This window comes from Ciona intestinalis, unplaced genomic scaffold (assembly GCF_000224145.3).
Source record: "Ciona intestinalis unplaced genomic scaffold, KH HT000156.2, whole genome shotgun sequence".
NCBI lineage: Eukaryota > Metazoa > Chordata > Ascidiacea > Phlebobranchia > Cionidae > Ciona > Ciona intestinalis.
In genome coordinates this window covers 1-18,871 of record NW_004190478.2, presented here as the reverse complement: position 1 = coordinate 18,871, position 18,871 = coordinate 1, and the positions used below count along the sequence as shown (strand labels likewise).

General features: G+C 37.3%; 3 protein-coding genes across 3 annotated transcripts in view; 1 reads left to right on the top strand and 2 right to left on the bottom strand.

The window, feature by feature from the left end:
* LOC100182407 (protein SEC13 homolog) overlaps positions 1-4,403 on the top strand; it is a 6,443-nt gene extending 2,040 nt beyond the window's left edge. Inside the window, exons 4-9 of the mRNA XM_002127901.5 lie at positions 919-1,070; positions 1,626-1,759; positions 2,132-2,268; positions 2,644-2,764; positions 3,045-3,191; positions 3,721-4,403. Of these exons, the coding sequence (XP_002127937.1) occupies positions 919-1,070; positions 1,626-1,759; positions 2,132-2,268; positions 2,644-2,764; positions 3,045-3,191; positions 3,721-3,804 (775 nt within the window). The 3' untranslated portion in view covers positions 3,805-4,403. The remainder of the gene's footprint in view (positions 1-918; positions 1,071-1,625; positions 1,760-2,131; positions 2,269-2,643; positions 2,765-3,044; positions 3,192-3,720) is intronic.
* Positions 4,404-5,011: 608 nt separating this feature from the next.
* On the bottom strand, positions 5,012-13,763 carry LOC100183226 (pseudouridine-metabolizing bifunctional protein C1861.05). Its single transcript, XM_018816196.2, has 14 exons — positions 13,539-13,763; positions 13,057-13,142; positions 12,645-12,783; positions 12,016-12,184; positions 11,265-11,512; positions 10,762-10,847; positions 10,387-10,514; positions 9,762-9,885; positions 9,018-9,112; positions 8,511-8,623; positions 7,643-7,759; positions 6,748-6,917; positions 6,353-6,468; positions 5,012-6,011 (listed from the first exon to the last, which is right to left on the bottom strand). The coding sequence occupies exons 1-14, from the start codon at positions 13,724-13,726 to the stop codon at positions 5,733-5,735; spliced, it is 2,058 nt and encodes a 685-aa protein (XP_018671741.1). The 5' UTR covers positions 13,727-13,763; the 3' UTR covers positions 5,012-5,732.
* Positions 13,764-13,811: 48 nt separating this feature from the next.
* LOC100185588 (aminoacylase-1) lies at positions 13,812-18,303 on the bottom strand (the record flags this gene model as incomplete). The annotated part of the gene is made up of 10 exons (XM_018816197.2): positions 13,812-14,338; positions 14,740-14,800; positions 15,073-15,152; positions 15,696-15,764; positions 16,168-16,248; positions 16,535-16,651; positions 17,012-17,085; positions 17,345-17,491; positions 17,708-17,879; positions 18,145-18,303. Coding segments are annotated over 10 exons (1,113 nt in total), but the record flags the coding sequence as incomplete, so codon positions are not given.
* Between the last annotated feature and the right edge of the window lie 568 nt (positions 18,304-18,871).

Sequence of the window (18,871 nt, the reverse complement as noted above, 5' to 3'; positions counted from 1 at the left end):
TATGAAACAGAACACCCGTGTTATAACGACTGTCATTGCCCCGCCATGTGAGAATAAAGTAAGTTACATTCATTCATTCAACATGGATAGACATAGTAACAGGTAAATGAATGCTGTTGCATCAATTAAAATTAATAACATGGTAAATGGCCTAAACATCAGCCTGGGTTTTTGAAGTGACATAAGAAAACACCATGTGTGTCTGGTGTATAAGAAGACACCCATGTTATAACTCGACAGTGAGCATGAAGTGAATGAATACACCATGTGTGTCTGGTGTATAAGAAGACACCCATGTTATAACTTGACAGTGAGCATGAAGTGAATGAATACACCATGTGTTTCTGGTGTATAAGAAGACACCCATGTTATAACTCGACAGTGAGCATGAGGTGTATGAATACACCATGTGTGTCTGGTGTATAAGAAGACACCCATGTTATAACTGGACAGTGAGCATGAGGTGTATGAATACACCATGTGTGTCTGGTGTATAAGAAGACAACCATGTTATAACTCGACAGTGAGCATGAGGTGTATGAATACACCATGTGTGTCTGGTGTATAAGAAGACAACCATGTTATAAATCGACAGTGAGCATGAAGTGAATGAATACACCATGTGTATCTGGTGTATGAGAAGACACCCATGTTATAACTCGACAGTGAGCATGAAGTGTATGAATACACCATGTGTGTCTGGTGTATAAGAAGACACCCATGTTATAACTCGACAGTGAGCATGAAGTGTATGAATACACCATGTGTGTCTGGTGTATAAGAAGACACCCATGTTATAACTCGACAGTGAGCATGAGGTGTATGAATACACCATGTGTGTCTGGTGTATAAGAAGACAACCATGTTATAACTCGACAGCGAGGATGAGTTACAAATATAACACTTATACCCCACTAGACACGATGGGCCAGTGTGGCAAATAGCATGGTCTCATCCAAAATACGACAAGATGCTCGCGTCGTGTTCATACGATCGCAAAGTTATCATATGGAAAGAACAAGATGGACAATGGAACAAACTACATGAATACAACGACCATGATTCTTCTGGTGAGTCATGAACAAATATTTAAACTGTTGAGAGTTGCGACTGGTGTACCCAATGGATTTCCTAGTGTTACATTGCCTGTTTTTTTATTTACGCTAACACTGGTGACTGGTGTAAAGTTTTAAAAGACAATGGTTTTAGACGAAAAAGTCCCTAGTCTGTTTTTTGGACTTTCATTTTGTTGCTTATTACCGTCTCTTTGCTGTTTTCCTGATTTGATCTTTGATATTCTATTGACCAGATAAGATAGTTAATAACACCCAGTCACCCACAAAGTGTAATAGATGGTGTTTAACAACTGTCGTTTTGTTGCTATCTCTCCACTGCTTTTTCTGGTTATCTTCAAGTGTTGTATATTCAATAAATTTAGTATATAGTAGGGCGGGGGAAGATGGGACACCTTTAGCACATAATATCTAAACATCCTGATCATTTCATACGGTTTTATATAGTCTTTAGGATAGGATTTTCAAATCGAGACGAGAACATAGAGTGAAAAGCTGTCCCATCCTCCCCACCCTACTATAATTCAACTTTAACACCCCCACCCACCATAGTAAACTCTGTATGCTGGGCTCCTCATGAACTTGGTTTGATGCTCGCTTGTGGTTCATCTGATGGCAGCGTATCCGTGCTTAAACATCATGGAGATAACCAATGGGAGGCCACTAAGATTAACAACGCACACACTGTGAGTTGACGGGAATGCTTTATTATTGTAAAGTTAAAGTGCAAAACCTGGGGTGGCAGGGTGGGCAGGTCTAGCCTGGAATTTCCACACTGTATTAATCTATGGAAAGATACATTTTTGGCAGAAGTATAAAAACCATAATGTACCTGTGCCTGTGTTATCTGCAATACGACAAGCTTTATTTTAAACTTATATTTAAAAGCGATTTCCTGAAATTTCTACACTGAATTAATCTGTATAACAATAAACTATACTTTTTTAGCTGAAATAAAAAAACAAGCATTGTTGCACAAGTGTTTCATCTGCATTATGGCAAACCTTTGTCATAAACTCAGTGATTTCCTTAATAATCCGCCATTTTTGTTCCCGCAGGGCGGCTGCAACGCAGTTAGTTGGGCCCCAGCTGTGGTCCCAGGTTCACTTATTGAGCCTCCATCACAAAACCAACAAAACAACTTTGTGAAGAAGTTTGTTTCAGCGGGCTGCGATAATTTAGTCAAAGTTTGGTGGTAAGCATCAACTAAGTATATCAATAGTGGTATACCTGTTGCAAAGTTTGTAAGTCTGCAATAAGCTAACTCTGGATTAAATCCCAAGTCTCATGGCTTTACGGTAAAAACCCCAGACAGAAACACAGTTTTGCTAATGCAATGTTGGTACAAATATACAATAGTGTGGTTGTGTGGGTGTATATTGCTTAATTTAAAGGATTGTTTTTTATGTTTTTCGTTAAAGTAACATAAATGACATTATATTCTATATGGGTGAGGTCCTACATTGTGACACGCCATAAAAAAACTAGGGATTTAGACCAGAGTTGGCTCATTACCCCAACATTGTAATAACCTATCCTTTATCATAACATCATAATGTCCATTATAAAGTGAGAAAGATGGTCGTTGGGAAGAAGAACAGAAACTACAAGCACACACAGATTGGGTGAGGGACTGCGCTTGGGCGCCATCTATTGGATTGCCACAAAGCAAGATAGCAAGCTGTTCTCAGGTGAGGGGATTTTAAATCTTTTTATTTTAAGTAAATAGACCTGTCATTGCCCTTTGTTAACTGTGAGACATCATCTGGGACCAGGGTGTCATACCGCTTATAGCTTTTTTATTTTTTTTGGCGCCGTGGCTCAATGGTTTAGGCGCTTGCATTGAAACGAAAGTGTTTGTGGTTCGATGATTGATGGCGATACTAATATATTAAGTATGTTGCAAATGGCGACAGTTGGGGTTATTAAAAAATATCTTTATTTTAATAGCTATTATTTCTATTGTTACAGGATCGTCGCGTTATTATTTGGACGTGCGACGAAGCCACTGGAGGGCAGTGGAGCTCAAAAACATTGAATGAGTTCGACGATGTTGTTTGGCACGTTAGCTGGTCACTTACAGGAGATATTTTGGCTGTTTCTGGTGGTAATAATAAAGTAAGTTTTTTTTTATTTTTGGTCGTATAAAAGCACGCCTCCTGCGAGGTCAGCGCTGTTTGCGTGATGTATTAGCTCCAGAATTACCACAGTTATTCAAGTAAACCATGCGATCAAATGGACCATAAATGAATTATTGAGCAATTTTCGCTGTACGAGAGCTTGTACTTAAGACTTGCATGTCTGCGTCTGTATTGTTTTGGGTTAATGTTTTTATATTATTCTATTTTTTATGGGTGAGGTCGTACGTACAGGCCATAGTGTTCATGCCATGGGAGTTTGGCCGACACCCATGGTGCTACAACCTATTAGTGACTTCATAGTATGATCTTCTTGCTGTTTATTTTAATCTGATCTGATTTTTAAATCTTTTTTTGTCGTTGGGATTTCATTAAACAATTAAAAACATATGTTTAATAAATTATCCAAAAAAATGTGTTTTTGTCTTTTGGCTTCTTCTAAACAAATCATACGATTTTTAAATTGTTTAATCAGTAACCGATTATTTAAAAACATAAATTTTTATTAGGTAAGTTTGTGGAAAGAAAAGCTTGATGGTGATTGGTCAATTGTGAGTGACATCAAAAAAGGTCAACAGGGGTCAACGGAATAAAATATGATTTCTATTGTGGATGAAAAGATCCGGGGACAAAATAGTTTGCCAAATATATTTATATTAATCGCTATCAGTGCATTCCTTACTGTGTAAGAATCATAGAAATCGTATTTCTGCTGCTTACTTATTAAATAGAAACCTTAATAGAAACCTTCTATGTTAACTATACTTACTGGTTTGTCATCCAAAGTATCTTAAAAATTTGAAATATTCGTTGGGCAAAATTTACTTTTTCATTTTAAGAATTTACAAATTTCATCAGTTTTATTTTTTTGATATTGTGAGGCCAATCGCCTCTGCTCTGTCCATGAAAATAAACAAAAAAAAACTCCCGACCCACACTGAAAAACTTAAAGTTGTAATAACTTAGACATTCAGAAATCATTTTTTTAAAGATTTTTTTTTATTGGGTGTTTTCACACTGTCCCTGCTCTCCCCCTAGATGCCCCTCACCGATATCTAGTAGTGTATCAGAATAGGATGAGAGTGTGTTATACGATGAACAGATATTACGAGTTTAAGTCAATATTTCGAAGCGTCGTCTTACCTCGTGTAATGGTATGGGTTGTGTAGAAAATAAATTGAACGAAACTGAATCTTGTGTGCTTACATTAGTGAAAGAGTTTCCGTTTCTAGATCTGTGTTTATGGATAAATACCGAGAGATACTTGCTTTGACACTGCTACCATTGTGGGCAAATGTTAGCTGAAGAAACAAGATTACTCCAACCCAGTGTCTTGATGCTGCTACCATTAAAATTGTATTTGCATGTGAGTGTACGTACTGTGTGGTTACTGGCGTCGTAGAAAAAGAAAAAAATACAAAAAAGTTTGCAAATGTTTTAAAATGCCTGTTCCGATTTTACGCACAATTACAATAGTTGTTTTTTAAGTTAAATCAAATTAGCGTGGCCGGAATAAATGCCTTGGTACTAAGACAAAGTGTGATAACAAATAAAATGTCCAAAACTTGGGTCCAAGTAACATACATGTTAACTCGTAAGCGGGCACGAAGTAATAAACCCGTGTTACAATGACTGTCGTTTTCCGGCTAGCGAGGATAAATTAAGTTACATTCACTAAGTAACGAACCAATAACACATAAGCAACATAATATGTACGTTAAACTGTCCAATCAGATATATAACCAATGCAAAATATATCGCGTATACTCCCTTTTCTAAGACGATGGTAAGAAAACGAACTTACTCTGATCAAGTTGTATTGCAAATTGTTTGTGGCACGATTAACATATATTGCATATTTATGTCATTAAAAACTTACACAGTTACTTAGCATAGATTGTATAGAATTAAAAGTGTAACGAGCATAATAATTATAATAATACAATAACAATCATACCAAACAAATAATATATTATATTCCTAACTCTACAAGTTATTAAGATTGCAAAAGTATTTTTAACACAATACACCAACAATTACTAATATTGCTGGATTAGGCTAAGATGGTAGAACATGTCACAACTATTTTTGACACCACTTAAAAGTTACGCTAAAATATTGCTTGCTAAAATATTTCACACAAAAACAAAAAGCATGCTGTAACACTGAAACCTATGGCACCAAAAACCTTATTTTTTTAAAGATTACGTTATATTGAGGTGTAAGTACTATCTAGACACAGATTACAAATACACTTATATGGGGTCATGAGGAAACAGTTTTATATTTCTTTGAATTTTCTTTGTTTACTACCAAATGGGACGAGAATATAGAATGAAAGGTGTCCCATCTTCCCCCACCCTACCACAGACTACTGATGCGAAACTAGTCAATAGTCGTAGATTACATTAGACCAGGGGTTCCCAAACTTATAAAATCGCGGGCCAACATGTGAAATCATATTTATGCGGTGGGCTGTCAAGCAAAATCAGTGGTCATAGATCGCGTCAGGCAAACATACTTATACATGAATTTGATGTTTCGGCCAACAACCGTTTGACAAAACTGCGTCACGCTCTGTCAACTTTTGATTGACAGCTTCGCTGGAGCGCAACGCTCTTTGTGCAATAGTTATCCCTATTTGGACGGAGGCGTTGAGGTCATGACCCCGAAGTAACCCATGTGTGAACCCGGCAGCGAACCCGTCACCTGACCCCGATACATTGGATATGGGGTGGGTGAGCCATCCCCATTTGGGGGCCGGGGTTAGGGGATAGTGGGTGAAAGTAGGAGAAGGGGTCTGGGAAAAATATAAGAAGAATGAATGAACGGAAAAATGTCAACTGATAAAATAAATGGGTTAAATATGGGTGAAAATTAATGGGAATAACCAGAAACTGTCAATACAATTGTTAGTGAAAGTGTGGTGGGGGTTGGGGGAATATTGAGGTAAAATATTGAGAAAGAAAGACTAAATGAGCACGAAAACAAAGAAATTTTAATATTTCGAACTTATGCTAATCTTAAATAGGGTGTAAATATAGAAGGTGGGTCAACTAAACCCCAGGTCCCATGGCGTGCCTCACTGTAGGACCTCACCCATATATAATAGAAATCTTGTGAACAAATTAAGCAACTTACATTAGCAGCACAAAAGACACCAAACCTTCCCATAGTTACATTAATACAACGTATTCGATCCAACAATGGCCGACACATTCCAACAAGTTTCGTTAAACTGGAATTCAGGTCGCTCTCTGTGGAAAGTTTGTTGGGAAATAAATGAATGACAATTTTGTTTTAATTATCCATTTATATAATTAAAATGTGAATAAAACTTTTTTGGTATAACATTTCTCTAACACAGTGTATCTTGTGCATGGAGATTGGATAATTTTATAAAAAAAATTAAAACAACCTAAACCAACCAAAGTCAAGACGAGGTGTATTTTCTAATAAAAAGGAATCTAAACAGAACCAATAAAAAATAAAGAAATTTAGATGTTATCTAAAAAAGTAAAACATCTAAAACCCACCAAAGTCAACACTGGGTGCTTGTTGTAACGTCACAGCTTCATATATTGCCTTAAGTTCATCCACATTAGGAGTCATATATTTGATAACATCCGTATATTCCCCACAAGCCATGTATCCTTGTGCTGCTTTTAGTTCACCAGTGGGTTCCAGCAACAATGGGATATTGTGTCTGGATAATGGGGATTATGACATCATTAAATGTGTAAACTGAATTGACAATACTTTTTCGCTTATACAATAGAACCTTACCCATATAGAATAGAATGTGCATATACATTGTTGGGGTAATGGGCCAACTCTGGTCTAAACCCCAGGCCCCATGGCGTGTCTCACTGTAGGACCTCACCCATATAGAATAGAATGTGCATATACAATGTTGGGGTAATGGGCCAACTCTGGCCTAAATCCCAGGTCCCATGGCATGCCTCACTGTAGGACCTAACACATATAGAATAGAATGTGCATATACAATGTTGCCTTTGTTGGGGTTATGGACAGCTTCACTGTAGGACCTCACACATATAGAATAGAATGTGCATATACATTGTTGGGGTAATGGGCCAACCCTGGTCTAAATCCCAGGTCCCATGGCATGCCTCACTGTAGGACCTCACCCATATAGAATAGAATGTGCATATACATTGTTGGGGTAATGGGCCATCTATGTTCTAAATCCCAGACCCCATGGCATGCCTCACTGTAGGACCTCACCCATATAGAATAGAATGTGCATATACAATGTTGGGGTAATGGGCCAACTCTGGTCTATGACGTGCCACACTGTAGGAACCACCATATATAATAGAATGTGCGTATACAATGTTGGGGTAATGGGCCAACTCTGGCCTATGACGTGCCACACTGTAGGAACCACCATATATAAGACATACTTACTTATTGCAGACTCCACACACAAAGTTGATTGCATCATAAGCAATATTTGCATCAAGACAAACCATGGGAGCCACTATGATGGAATCAACATGTTGTTCGACCATCTCGGTGTTGATTCTGTTGATGGGGAGGTTTTAACACACAACTATACTAAGGCATGTTGCATATGGTGTATTCATACAACTCATGCTCACTGTATAAATATCAATGTGTCAGTCAAAGTAGTGATACAGTGGTTAAGTCACTTAGACCAAAGGTTGAAACTTCAAAGCTCAGCCCTGCTACAATTGTCAGGGCAATTAATTATCAGCCATGGAGAAAAACAATCACCCACAAAGTAACATACATGGTAAGCGAGCACGAGGTGTATGAAACAGAACACCCGTGTTATAACGACTGTCCTTTTCTATCCAGACCAAACATGATCAATTTATTGCAACATACTCTGTTACATATGGTAAATACCCTGCTCCCTGATGAATTACTACTGGATGGCAAACGTAACTTCGGAAACACTACATTTTCCTACCAGATAAGCTGTTAAAAGATTATTGCAACAAATAGGAAATTGTTTCGAACAAATTCAAACTAAAATAGAAGCATGACCTTCATGGTGTATTCGTACACCTCATGCTCACTGTATGGACATCAATGGTAAACCAGTTGTCAAGCCACTTTCCTCTGGACCAGAGGTTACATATTCAAAGCTCAACACGGCTACAATTGTGGGGGAAATTAACGGCAATTGTTCCAACCCAGTGGTTACTACTGGGTCATATAAGTTGTCAGTCGTATAATAAAAACAATCACCCACAAAGTTAGAAGATTAACAACACGTTATATTGGTGCGACTACCATATCAACTTACTGTCGATGGATATCCGAATCCTCCACCGCAAGATCTAACTCCCCGTTATAATTAAAGATGGCGTTATATGCACCAGTCCTGTGGTCGGGTAGAATGGAAATTCCACTTGTGTCCTGTTGAGGGATTGCGTAACATGCTTTTAACTGGTTTGGGTAATATAAAAATATCTCATTCCTAAAGTGTTAATGGCTTTGAAAAAATTTTCCTGTACAAGTCGATTACTACAAAGTGGGGAAGAAAATAACAGACGTAAATATGTTACAACAAATGTAGGTTATTTTATTGATGGAGCGTGTTTCTAAAGAGGCCACAAACCATGAAAAGTTAAGGAACATCTAACTAGAAATACTTGCAATTAAATGCCTTTGAAATATTTTCTCAACTATTGTGTTTTACACACTATGATATTTAAACGCTTGTGTTTGTTTTATTTTTAAATGACATATTTAAATGTTTGTTGCCCTTAAAAATGTTGGAGCAACCATAAAACTAATTCTGCTGACTCACCATTCCCTTAAGATGACTCATCAACAATTGTGCAACGTAATCGGAGCCAAGCGCGGATATCAATAAGGGATTGTTGTTTAACCTCCATAAAGTTTCTGGTGGGTAGAAACGGGGTTAGTTACATACGTGGTAACTGGTAAGTAGGCATGAGGTGTATGAAACAGAACACCCGTGTTATAACAACTGTCGTTGCCCTGCTACGCAAGGATAAATAAGTTACATATGTGGTAACTCGTAAGCGAGCACGAGGCGTGTGAAACAGAACACCCGTGTTATAATGATTGATTTAACAACTGTTGATTTGTCCCTTTATCCTGTTTTTTTTGTTTAAAATATTCTTAAATCTTCGTTACCATAATCAAAGAGACAAACAAAGTAATTATTATAAACCTGCAAAATAAAAGAACACTAACACTGAACAATATTAGTATCGCCGCTGAGCATCGAACCGGGTACCCTTCGGTTACAATGCAAACGCTTAAACCACCGAGCCACGGCGCCGGACCAAACAATTCATTATTACATCACAACCAATAATATTACTTAATTGTCGCGACTAAAACTTAGTCGGTCACATTCGGTATTGCGTAATTACTGACCCGAGTTATTTGCCCATCGCCATTGCGTAATTATGAACACTTCCTTCTTCTGTTACCGTGCTCTCTTAATTGCCTTTTTCTTACTGTTGTCGTTTTCGCACACAAAAGCGTGAAATCTAACCATTCTATTGTTACACACACGAACCTGCGATGTTCCTACCCACTCCACCAAACGATTGCTGAACAACAGCTGGGTTGGAAGGCCCTCCATGGACCAGGGGTTGAGTTGCTTTGGACACAAAGTCAACATTGCATCCTCCTATAACCACCTGGAAGAAAAGGGTTTCGAATAATTTTGCGATATTTCTATATAGTAAGGTGGGGAAAGATGGGACACCTTTGGCACATATTATCCAAATGTCCTGGTCGTATTTTAAACAATTAACAACGGTCCATGGGAAGAATGCGGTTTTATAATTCTTTGAATTTTCTTTCTTTACTACCAAATGGGACAAGAAAATAGAATGAAACAGTGTCCCATCTTCCCCGGCTCTATTATATATATATATATATATATACAATGTAAGGTGGGGTTCATAAGTGTTTAAAGCAATGTATGCTTATCAAGGTCAACTTTAATTGAATGAGAAACTGACAATGCCATTTAAGTGAAATATATATCTTCTGGTGCGAGGTGTATGAGCACCGGCGTTATAACGACTGTTGTTTTCTGGCAACGCGAGGATAAAGTTACATTTATTCATTACGATGATTCTTCCGTTATACAATTAATTGGACTTTATTTTTGTCTTTTTGTCCGTTTCACTTACAGGCTGATTGGTTTGTATTTTCTTTCTAGTTTTTGTTGTAGAAGCAGTTGTTGTTTTTGTTCTTGTTGTTTTCAGTTCTCTAGCAATCTGAGCTCCAATCTTTGCATTATTTAGCATAAGCTGGATGTCTGAAACAAAATAGACGATAAAAAATATATTAATAGAAAAATAACTAATTTTTTATTATATTTATCGTTGAAAAAAAAAGCGAAAAATCTGTTACTTGAACATGGAAGAAAAATAAGTGAAATTTGTTCAGTTCATTTTTAAAATCTTACTCTATAGTTAACTGCTTGCTTGTAACTAAAAGACACTGGGTTCAAAACCTAATGCTTCTACCAATATGGACTTTTGTGACTTTGGGAGGACACTTACTTGATTTTAGGGATTCCCCCTTTGTGATATCATTCACCCTTCTAAGGATAAATGGAGTAACTTCTTTACCCTGTATACCCTGCGAGCTGTGGAGGTAATAATATTTTATTATATACTACCATGGTGGGCGTATGTGCCCTTGGTCAAGACACTTAAGAGGCAATTACTCCAATCCTGTGGTCTCTAATGGATTGTCCTGTGTCAGAAAAGTTTCAGAAAAACAATCAACTACAACGGCACGAGGTGTATGAAACAGAACACCTGTGTTATAACGACTGTCGTTGACCGCCATGAGAGAATAAATAAGTTATATACGTGGTAACTTTTAAATGGGCATGAGGTGTATAAAACAGAACACTCATGTTATAACGATTGTTGTTGCCCCCCATGCGAAATTTAACAAGTTACATCCATTCACAAGAACAACTTATATACCAATCTGCTTTACCAGAGAAAGAAAAATTGCATTTATGGAAAACCTCTTTATATTTAGATTCTTTCACCTGGCTTCCTGTTGGGCAAGTTTTATTGAGTTTTCTATTTTGGTCCCAGATGCTTTAAATTCCTTTGGAATGGGAGCAGCAATGAGCATTCCGCTTCCTAACTTTAACTTCTGATGACTTTGGATAAGCTCTGCTGCCTCAGTGATGCCAGACACACAATAAGGAGATTTGAATCCACTTTTCCGAGTGAAAAACGCTGGAAAATCTTTAGTGTTGCCGAAAGTTGCAACTGTCACACCTTCTGTCTCCTGGAACAATGGATAAAATAATTATTTGGAAACACTGATTTTGATTTTTATTCACCATTTACAATAAAGGTTCCTTCACTGCTTATAGTCTACTTACTTTAAACAGCACACCTTATTTAAAATACATATATATGTTTACACTTTATACAACATAAGCTGAAACTGTGCATTGGTCATTAAATGTTTAAATTTTCCAACTGTTTGAGAAACACTTCAGTATTTCAATGTCAAACAATTTCACAAAGTAACTCGAGAAAGTGACAAACTAATTTGGATCATTGAATGAACTTTTTCTTATGGGAAATCTCATGCATTGTTGGTTAGGATTATTGTTGACAACTTCCCTGTTTGAAAAAACACTTGGTAGAAAAAGTCACAAAAAAAAAAAAAGTGATAATACAAAGTTAAAGTACAATATTTCATGGAAAATCATGTGTATTGTCGCTCGCCCATTTTTTTTATTTTAGAACTAAGACACAAAACAATTAAGAACGTTTACTCACCAAATATTCCAAAGTTCTTCCAATATCAAGTATAGACTTCACTCCAGCGCTAACAACAGTTATCGGGGTTTGTCCGAGCTCTCGTAGATCAGCGCTGATGTCCATGCTCTCTTGCCCCAACAAGTGGACACCACCAATTCCCCCGGTTGCGAAAATGTCAATCCCGAATCTGAAAATATTAAATTTAAAAAAAATACATATTTTTGTACTTTAAAAGAAATTTTTGTTCTTGAAGAAAAATGTAACTAATCTATCCGTACAATAAAGAGTTATAACAAAGACACAGTCTAACGGATGTTTTCTTCTATTTTATCTTTTTCAATTGCAAGTTACCAGATAATTTGTGGGTGATTGTTTCTTTGTATGGCTGACAATTTAGACAACCTATTAGTGACCACTGGGTTGAAGCAATTGCTGTTAAGTGTCTTGCCCAAGAACACATACACATACAATGGTAACAGCGGCAGCATTTAGGTTTGAACTCCGTACTCTATGGTTACAATGTGAGTGCACTAACCACTGAGACAATGGTTTTTAACATTTTTATTTAGTATTACATCACAAATTCTCACATAACATTCTTATTAATCTAACACATCACATTCCTTCCCATACCACCACAAACTTACTTGTGAGCAAGCAACATAGTTGCCGACACAGTAGTTCCACCGGTTAGTTGTTTAGAGCAACCAACAGCTAAATCACGTCTGGACAACTTAACAGGGGAAGGATGGGTGGCCAATCTTTTTAACATATCTTCTCCCATGCCTGTAATAATATGCTATAAGTTAAATGAATAACATTCAAATAACACAGATCAATATCAAAGAATTTGTAAAATGACAGTCGTTTGTAAATTGACATACCCGCTTACAAGTTACCATGTATGTAGCTTTTTCTGTATGGCTGACAATTTAGACAAACCATTAATGACCACTGGGTTGGAGAAAATACTATAAAGTGTCTTGCCCAAGGACACAAACGGCCACAATATCACCACACATAATCATTCACAAAGTATCATACATGGTAACAACATACCAATATAAACCACCCCATCTACCATCCCTATTGTGGCTGGTGTTGCACAGTGTTCGTGTACAATCTTCTCCACAGATAAAGCCATTCTAAAATATAATAAGTTAAAAGTCTTGGCACTAGTGAAGAATCCTCCGGCACACAGCAGAATAGGCTGGTGGAAAGTGTTACAGGTTGATGGTTAGGGGTTTTGTTACCTACAAATTTCTTTTTTTTTTTTCAAAATGAACATCATTATTAGAATGTCAGCACTGGTAAAAAATCTTTCGGTACCTTACAGACTAGGCAGGTGGAAAGTGTTAGAGGTTGGTAGTTAGGGGTCAGTGGGTATTGGGGTTAGCAGTTAGGGGTTATTTTGGGGGTCAAATAATGTGGGGGGGGGGTAAATTCCTAACCAGCACTCTTAACATTATCTTTATTATTGTATACGAATGTATAAAACAACCTATGATAAGTTGTAATGACTGTACAATAATATTACTTACTGCAAATTATCAGGGTATGGCATTCCATGCGTTATAATTGTACTTTCAAGCGCCAACACTGGTTTATTTTGTAGAAGCGCTTCTTTCACTGCATTCTGTACTTTAATAACATCGCTATTACAACTAAAACACCGCACGCGGGCCAACGGAGATTTAATCTTTCTAGTTAAATACAAAAAACGAAACATCTCGGCTTTTAAAGTTACGAAGTGATTTTCTCATTACTATACCACGTGTATTTGTTTTTACATGTGCGCCACTTGAACGTTAGTGTTGACCAAATTCAGTGATGCCAGTTTATTATTAAGATATCAGGAAACTGTCTCTAAATTTGTAAGTTTGAACACACACAGTAACAAAAAACGTAAGTGTTGTTTTCTTTGTACACTTGTGTTTTTTCCCATGTATTTTAGTCATGACGTGTTTAAGGAACTGTCGTTTTTCATTTATATCCTTCTCTTCAATGTTTTAATTAATTTGATCTTCTTAAACTTGATTGAAAACATAAAGATATATCATATTAAGATAATGAGTTAAAGACATTATTTTAAATTGCCAAAACATTGAACAATTACGGAACTTTACACAATTGAGGCAAAATTGAATACAAAAATTAAAAAGAATCTTGAATACGCTTCTGAGTAAAATTAGAATTCTGGAAGATTTGCAAGTTCCGGAATAATCGAACAATAAGCTCGAATTCCTTCTAGAAAGATCTTCTCGTTAAGAAACTCATTGTGGTCGTGCAGTAGAATGGGTGTGTTCCTCATTGGACTAAACCCGATTGCTTGGTAGCCTTCCTGTTTGTATGTGGTGTATGGTTATTGTAGGGGTGGGGGGGTGTATGGTTATTGTAGGGGTGGGGGGTGTATGGTTATTGTAGGGGTGGGGGTGTATGGTTATTGTAGGGGTGGGGGTGTATGGGTGTCTTTGTATACACTAAACACACATGGTGTATCCATACACCTCATGCTCACTGTCAAGTTATAACATGGGTGTCTTCTTATACACCAGACACATATGGTGTATTTATACACCCCATGCTCACTGTCGAGTTATAACATGGGTGTCTTCTTATACACCAGACACATATAGTGTATTCATACACCTCATGCTTACTGTTGAGTTATAACATGGGTGTCTTCTTATACACCAGACACACATGGTGTATTCATACACCTCATGCTCACTGTCAACTTACCTGTCTTAGCATACGACTATCCGTAGCTGCAGGAAATATTTCAACACTAATCTCCATTCCCCTGTAATAATCAATATCACTATAAACAATGAATGTAACTTATTTATCCTCGCATAGCGGGGCAACAGTTGTATTAACACGGGTGTTCTGTTTCATACACCTCGTGTCAGCTTACGAATTATGACCATTGGAGCAATTGCTATTAAGTGTCTTGCCCAAGGACAGTAGGACACATACGTCAACAATGGTAGCAGCACCAAGCTTTGAACCCAGTATTCGCCCTTACTAAACATACACATCACAAACTAAGCCAGATAAATGAATAAAACTCACAATTTTTTCACAGCTGTGGTAAACGCCGCCCACCATGGATTGGTATCATCCGTGCACGTGGTGGCTCCTCTCTTTACTTTCTGTGTGAAGGTTACAACAGAATGTTATCCAAGCATTACATATTTGACTAGTCTTGTATTATACGCGTCATGCTCACTGTGAAATTACATAATGTCTTAAAAAATACATGGTTTAAATGAAAGAAACTTATTTTTTCTCTTTGGTTACAATTCATTATTTATGCTCACTGTCAATAGTATACGTGGTTGGAATAATAAGTATGAGTCAGTTAGGTGGGTTGGGGAGATTATTTTGGGGACTGAGTTTAGAAGGTTCGGGCTACTGAAAAATCCTCCGGTATGTTACAGATTAGGCTGGTGGAAAGTGTTAAAGGTTGGTAGTTAAGGGTTATAGAAAAATTAAGAAAAACTAGTTTTTACGCCTCTGAAAAAATGACTGTAGTTGCCCTAAAGTTACAGTTATTTATTCGTACCACCAGCAGCGAGCCTTGAACCCATAATCTTCACGATATAAAGATACACTAGTTCACATTAGGGACAATGGTCTAACTTCGGCCAAAATCCGAGGTCCGTGACGAGTCATAAAATATTCCAATAACTTACATGAATGAATTCGTAAGTGACACCTTCACCAGCTGCTTCGCACCAATCTTTTAACTGCTGTTCAAACGCCTGTGATGTAAAAATAAATAGAACCTGAATAAATGAATGTAACTTAACTTTATCCTCCCGTGGCCGGAAAAGGAAAGCCGTTACAACACGGGTGTTCATACACCTCGTGCCAGCTTACGAGTTACCATGTATGTAACTTATTTATCCTCGCATGGCCGGATAACGACAGTCGTCATAACACTGGTGTTCATACAGCTCGGGCCAGCTTATGAGTTACCATATATGTTACTTTGTGAGTGATTATTTTTTTTGGGGGGGGGGATTTTTCATTTTTTATATACAGCTAATAATTTGAACAACCCATTAGTGACAAATAGGTTGGAGCAATTGCCGTTAAGTGTCTTTCCCAAGGACACATACACCCACAATTGTATTTTTTTAGATATATGCATATAAGACATACCTCAAAATCAACGGTGAGCGCAACTCTTAAGTCAAACGTTGCAACTAACTCTGCTGGTACGATGTTGTACGCTAGTCCACCCTGTAATAAGAGGTGTTTGTTAACTTGAGTGATTTATCCATGGTTGCCACTTCGATGCCCACAGTCGAGTTGCTGAAGCTATTGCAGCGTGTGGATAAACAGACATGACTTTTGGTTAGTTTGGTCATTTATATCCTTGTGGATGGGAACTTGAGTGACTTATCCATGGTTGCCACTCCCATGCCCACAGTCGAGTTGCTGAAGCTATTGCAGTGTGTCATATATATTTATTTAGGCAGAAATTCAAAAAAATATTAAATTGAATCTACTATGGCATCACAATTACCTCTAGTTGCGTCAGATTGACAGTTGTGACATCACCGAGCATAATGCACGACTCAGCGTTTTTCAACTTAAGTTTTTCTTTCTCTCGGAAATCCAGAAGAAAGTTTATCATTCGTCGCTATAGAAATAACATTTCTTTTACTTGTGTCCGATTAAAACGAAAAAATATTATAAACAAATAAACATCAGCTCCGGATCAAAAAATAAAACAAATCAATAAAACTTAAAAACCAAATTCGAACAGGAAAAACAATTTTAACAACACAACAATAAATAAACACAACAGGAACAAACTTAATAAAAAAGAACAGTAATATGACGAATGAACAATACAAAAACAATGGTAAAAAAACAAAAAACAGAGATAAAGAGTCAAGTGTAAACAGCTACAATAATTTTAACAAGAACAACAAAAACAATTCAGACAAGAACAAACAGAAACAACAACAAACAAGAACAAAAAACAAGCAAAACTCACAATTTTTTCTCCTGCGTTGTTTTCAATGAATTGAGACCCATGCCCAGGATTCCCCTTACACTTTACTCTGATCCCTGTTTCATAAAAATCATATAAATTACATAACCGTACAGAAGAACATACAAGATACCAAAAAAAATCAATCACCCAAAAAGTTCCATATGTGGAAACTCGTAAGTGGGCACGAAGTGTATCAAACAAAACACCTGTGTTATAACGACTGTTGTTGCCACACTATGTGAGGATAAATAAGTTACATACGTGGTCACTCATCAGAAAAAACCTGTCTCGATTAGGAGCATTTCTAGGCAAATAACAATCATTTTTACTCACACCAAGGGGAGCGTTCCCCATAAAACACAGAATATTTATTCCCAGTATGAGCTAACCCTTCATCCAATGCCAAGCCAAGGTTAATTGATTTGAAATCATCGGTTTTCATGAATTCTGCCATTCCTTTTTTCCCTCCTATCTCTTCATCTGTGTGGAAGAGAGAAAAGGAAAAAATGGATAAAAGAGAAAGAAAATAAAGAGAAATATTGATGAGTGAGAAAAATTAAGGAAAAAAATATAAGAGAACACCGTGATGAGGTGTATGAAACAGAACACCCGTGTTATCAGGACTGTTGCTGCCCTGCTCCAACTTAGTGGTCACTAATGGGATGCTTGATAAACAACTCACCCATACCTACCCACCTGGTAGGAACGATATATACACATCCCTTTCAAGTTGAACTCCTTGCTTCTTAAGCTCACGTATTGCTTCTAAATACTGAACCCCAACACACTTCATGTCTTGTGTTCCCCTGCCATAAATATTCCCGTTGTCGTCCTTGATCGCAGCAAAAGCATCGTGTTTCCAATGTTCCTGTAAAAGGTATGGGCTTGATAATGCATTACTATGATGATATAGTATTGTTATACTGGGTGCTAAACCTGCAAAGCAACTAGAACCCATACGCCCTGATCGAGTTTTTAACAATTGAAATCGCTGTTTTTTAGAGTAATCAGGATAAACGATTCTCTGAATAATAAATATTCTTTGTTCACCACCAATTGAGATCATAAGAAAATAAAACATGAACCAACCTTAACCTACTACACCTATATGACATCACACACATGATAGTTACCTCATACACAGGAACAACATCAGTATGTGAGTTGAGCAAAATGGAAGGAAGTTTGGGATTCTTACCCGGCCATTTCATTAAAACAACGGCAAATTTTGGTTCCAAGGGCTGAGAAAGAAAAGGGAATGTCTTACAATTCAATAAAGTGAATGAATGTAACTATTTTTCTTGTGTGGCAGGCAACAACAGTCGATATAACAAAGCCACAGGTGTTCTGTTTCATAAACCTCGTATCTGCTAACTAGTTACCAAGTATGTAACTTATTTATCCTCGCATGGTGGGCAACGGCAGTTGTTATAACACGGCTACACGGGTGTTCTGTTTCATACACCTCGTGCTCGCTTACAAGTTACGACGTATGTAACTTATTTATCCTCGCATGGCGGGGCAACGACAGTCGTTATAACACGGGTGTTCTGTTTCATACACCTCGTGCTCGCTTACAAGTTACGACGTATGTAACTTATTTATCCTCGCATGGCGGAGCAACGACAGTCGTTATAACACGGGTGTTCTGTTTCATACACCTCATGCTCGCTTACAAGTTACGACGTATGTAACTTATTTATCCTCGCATGGCGGGGCAACGACAGTCGTTATAACACGGGTGTTCTGTTTTATAAACCTCGTATCTGCTAACTAGTTACCACGTATGTAACTTATTTACCCTCGCATGGCGGGGCAACAACAGTCGTTATAACACGGGTGTTCTGTTTCATACACCTC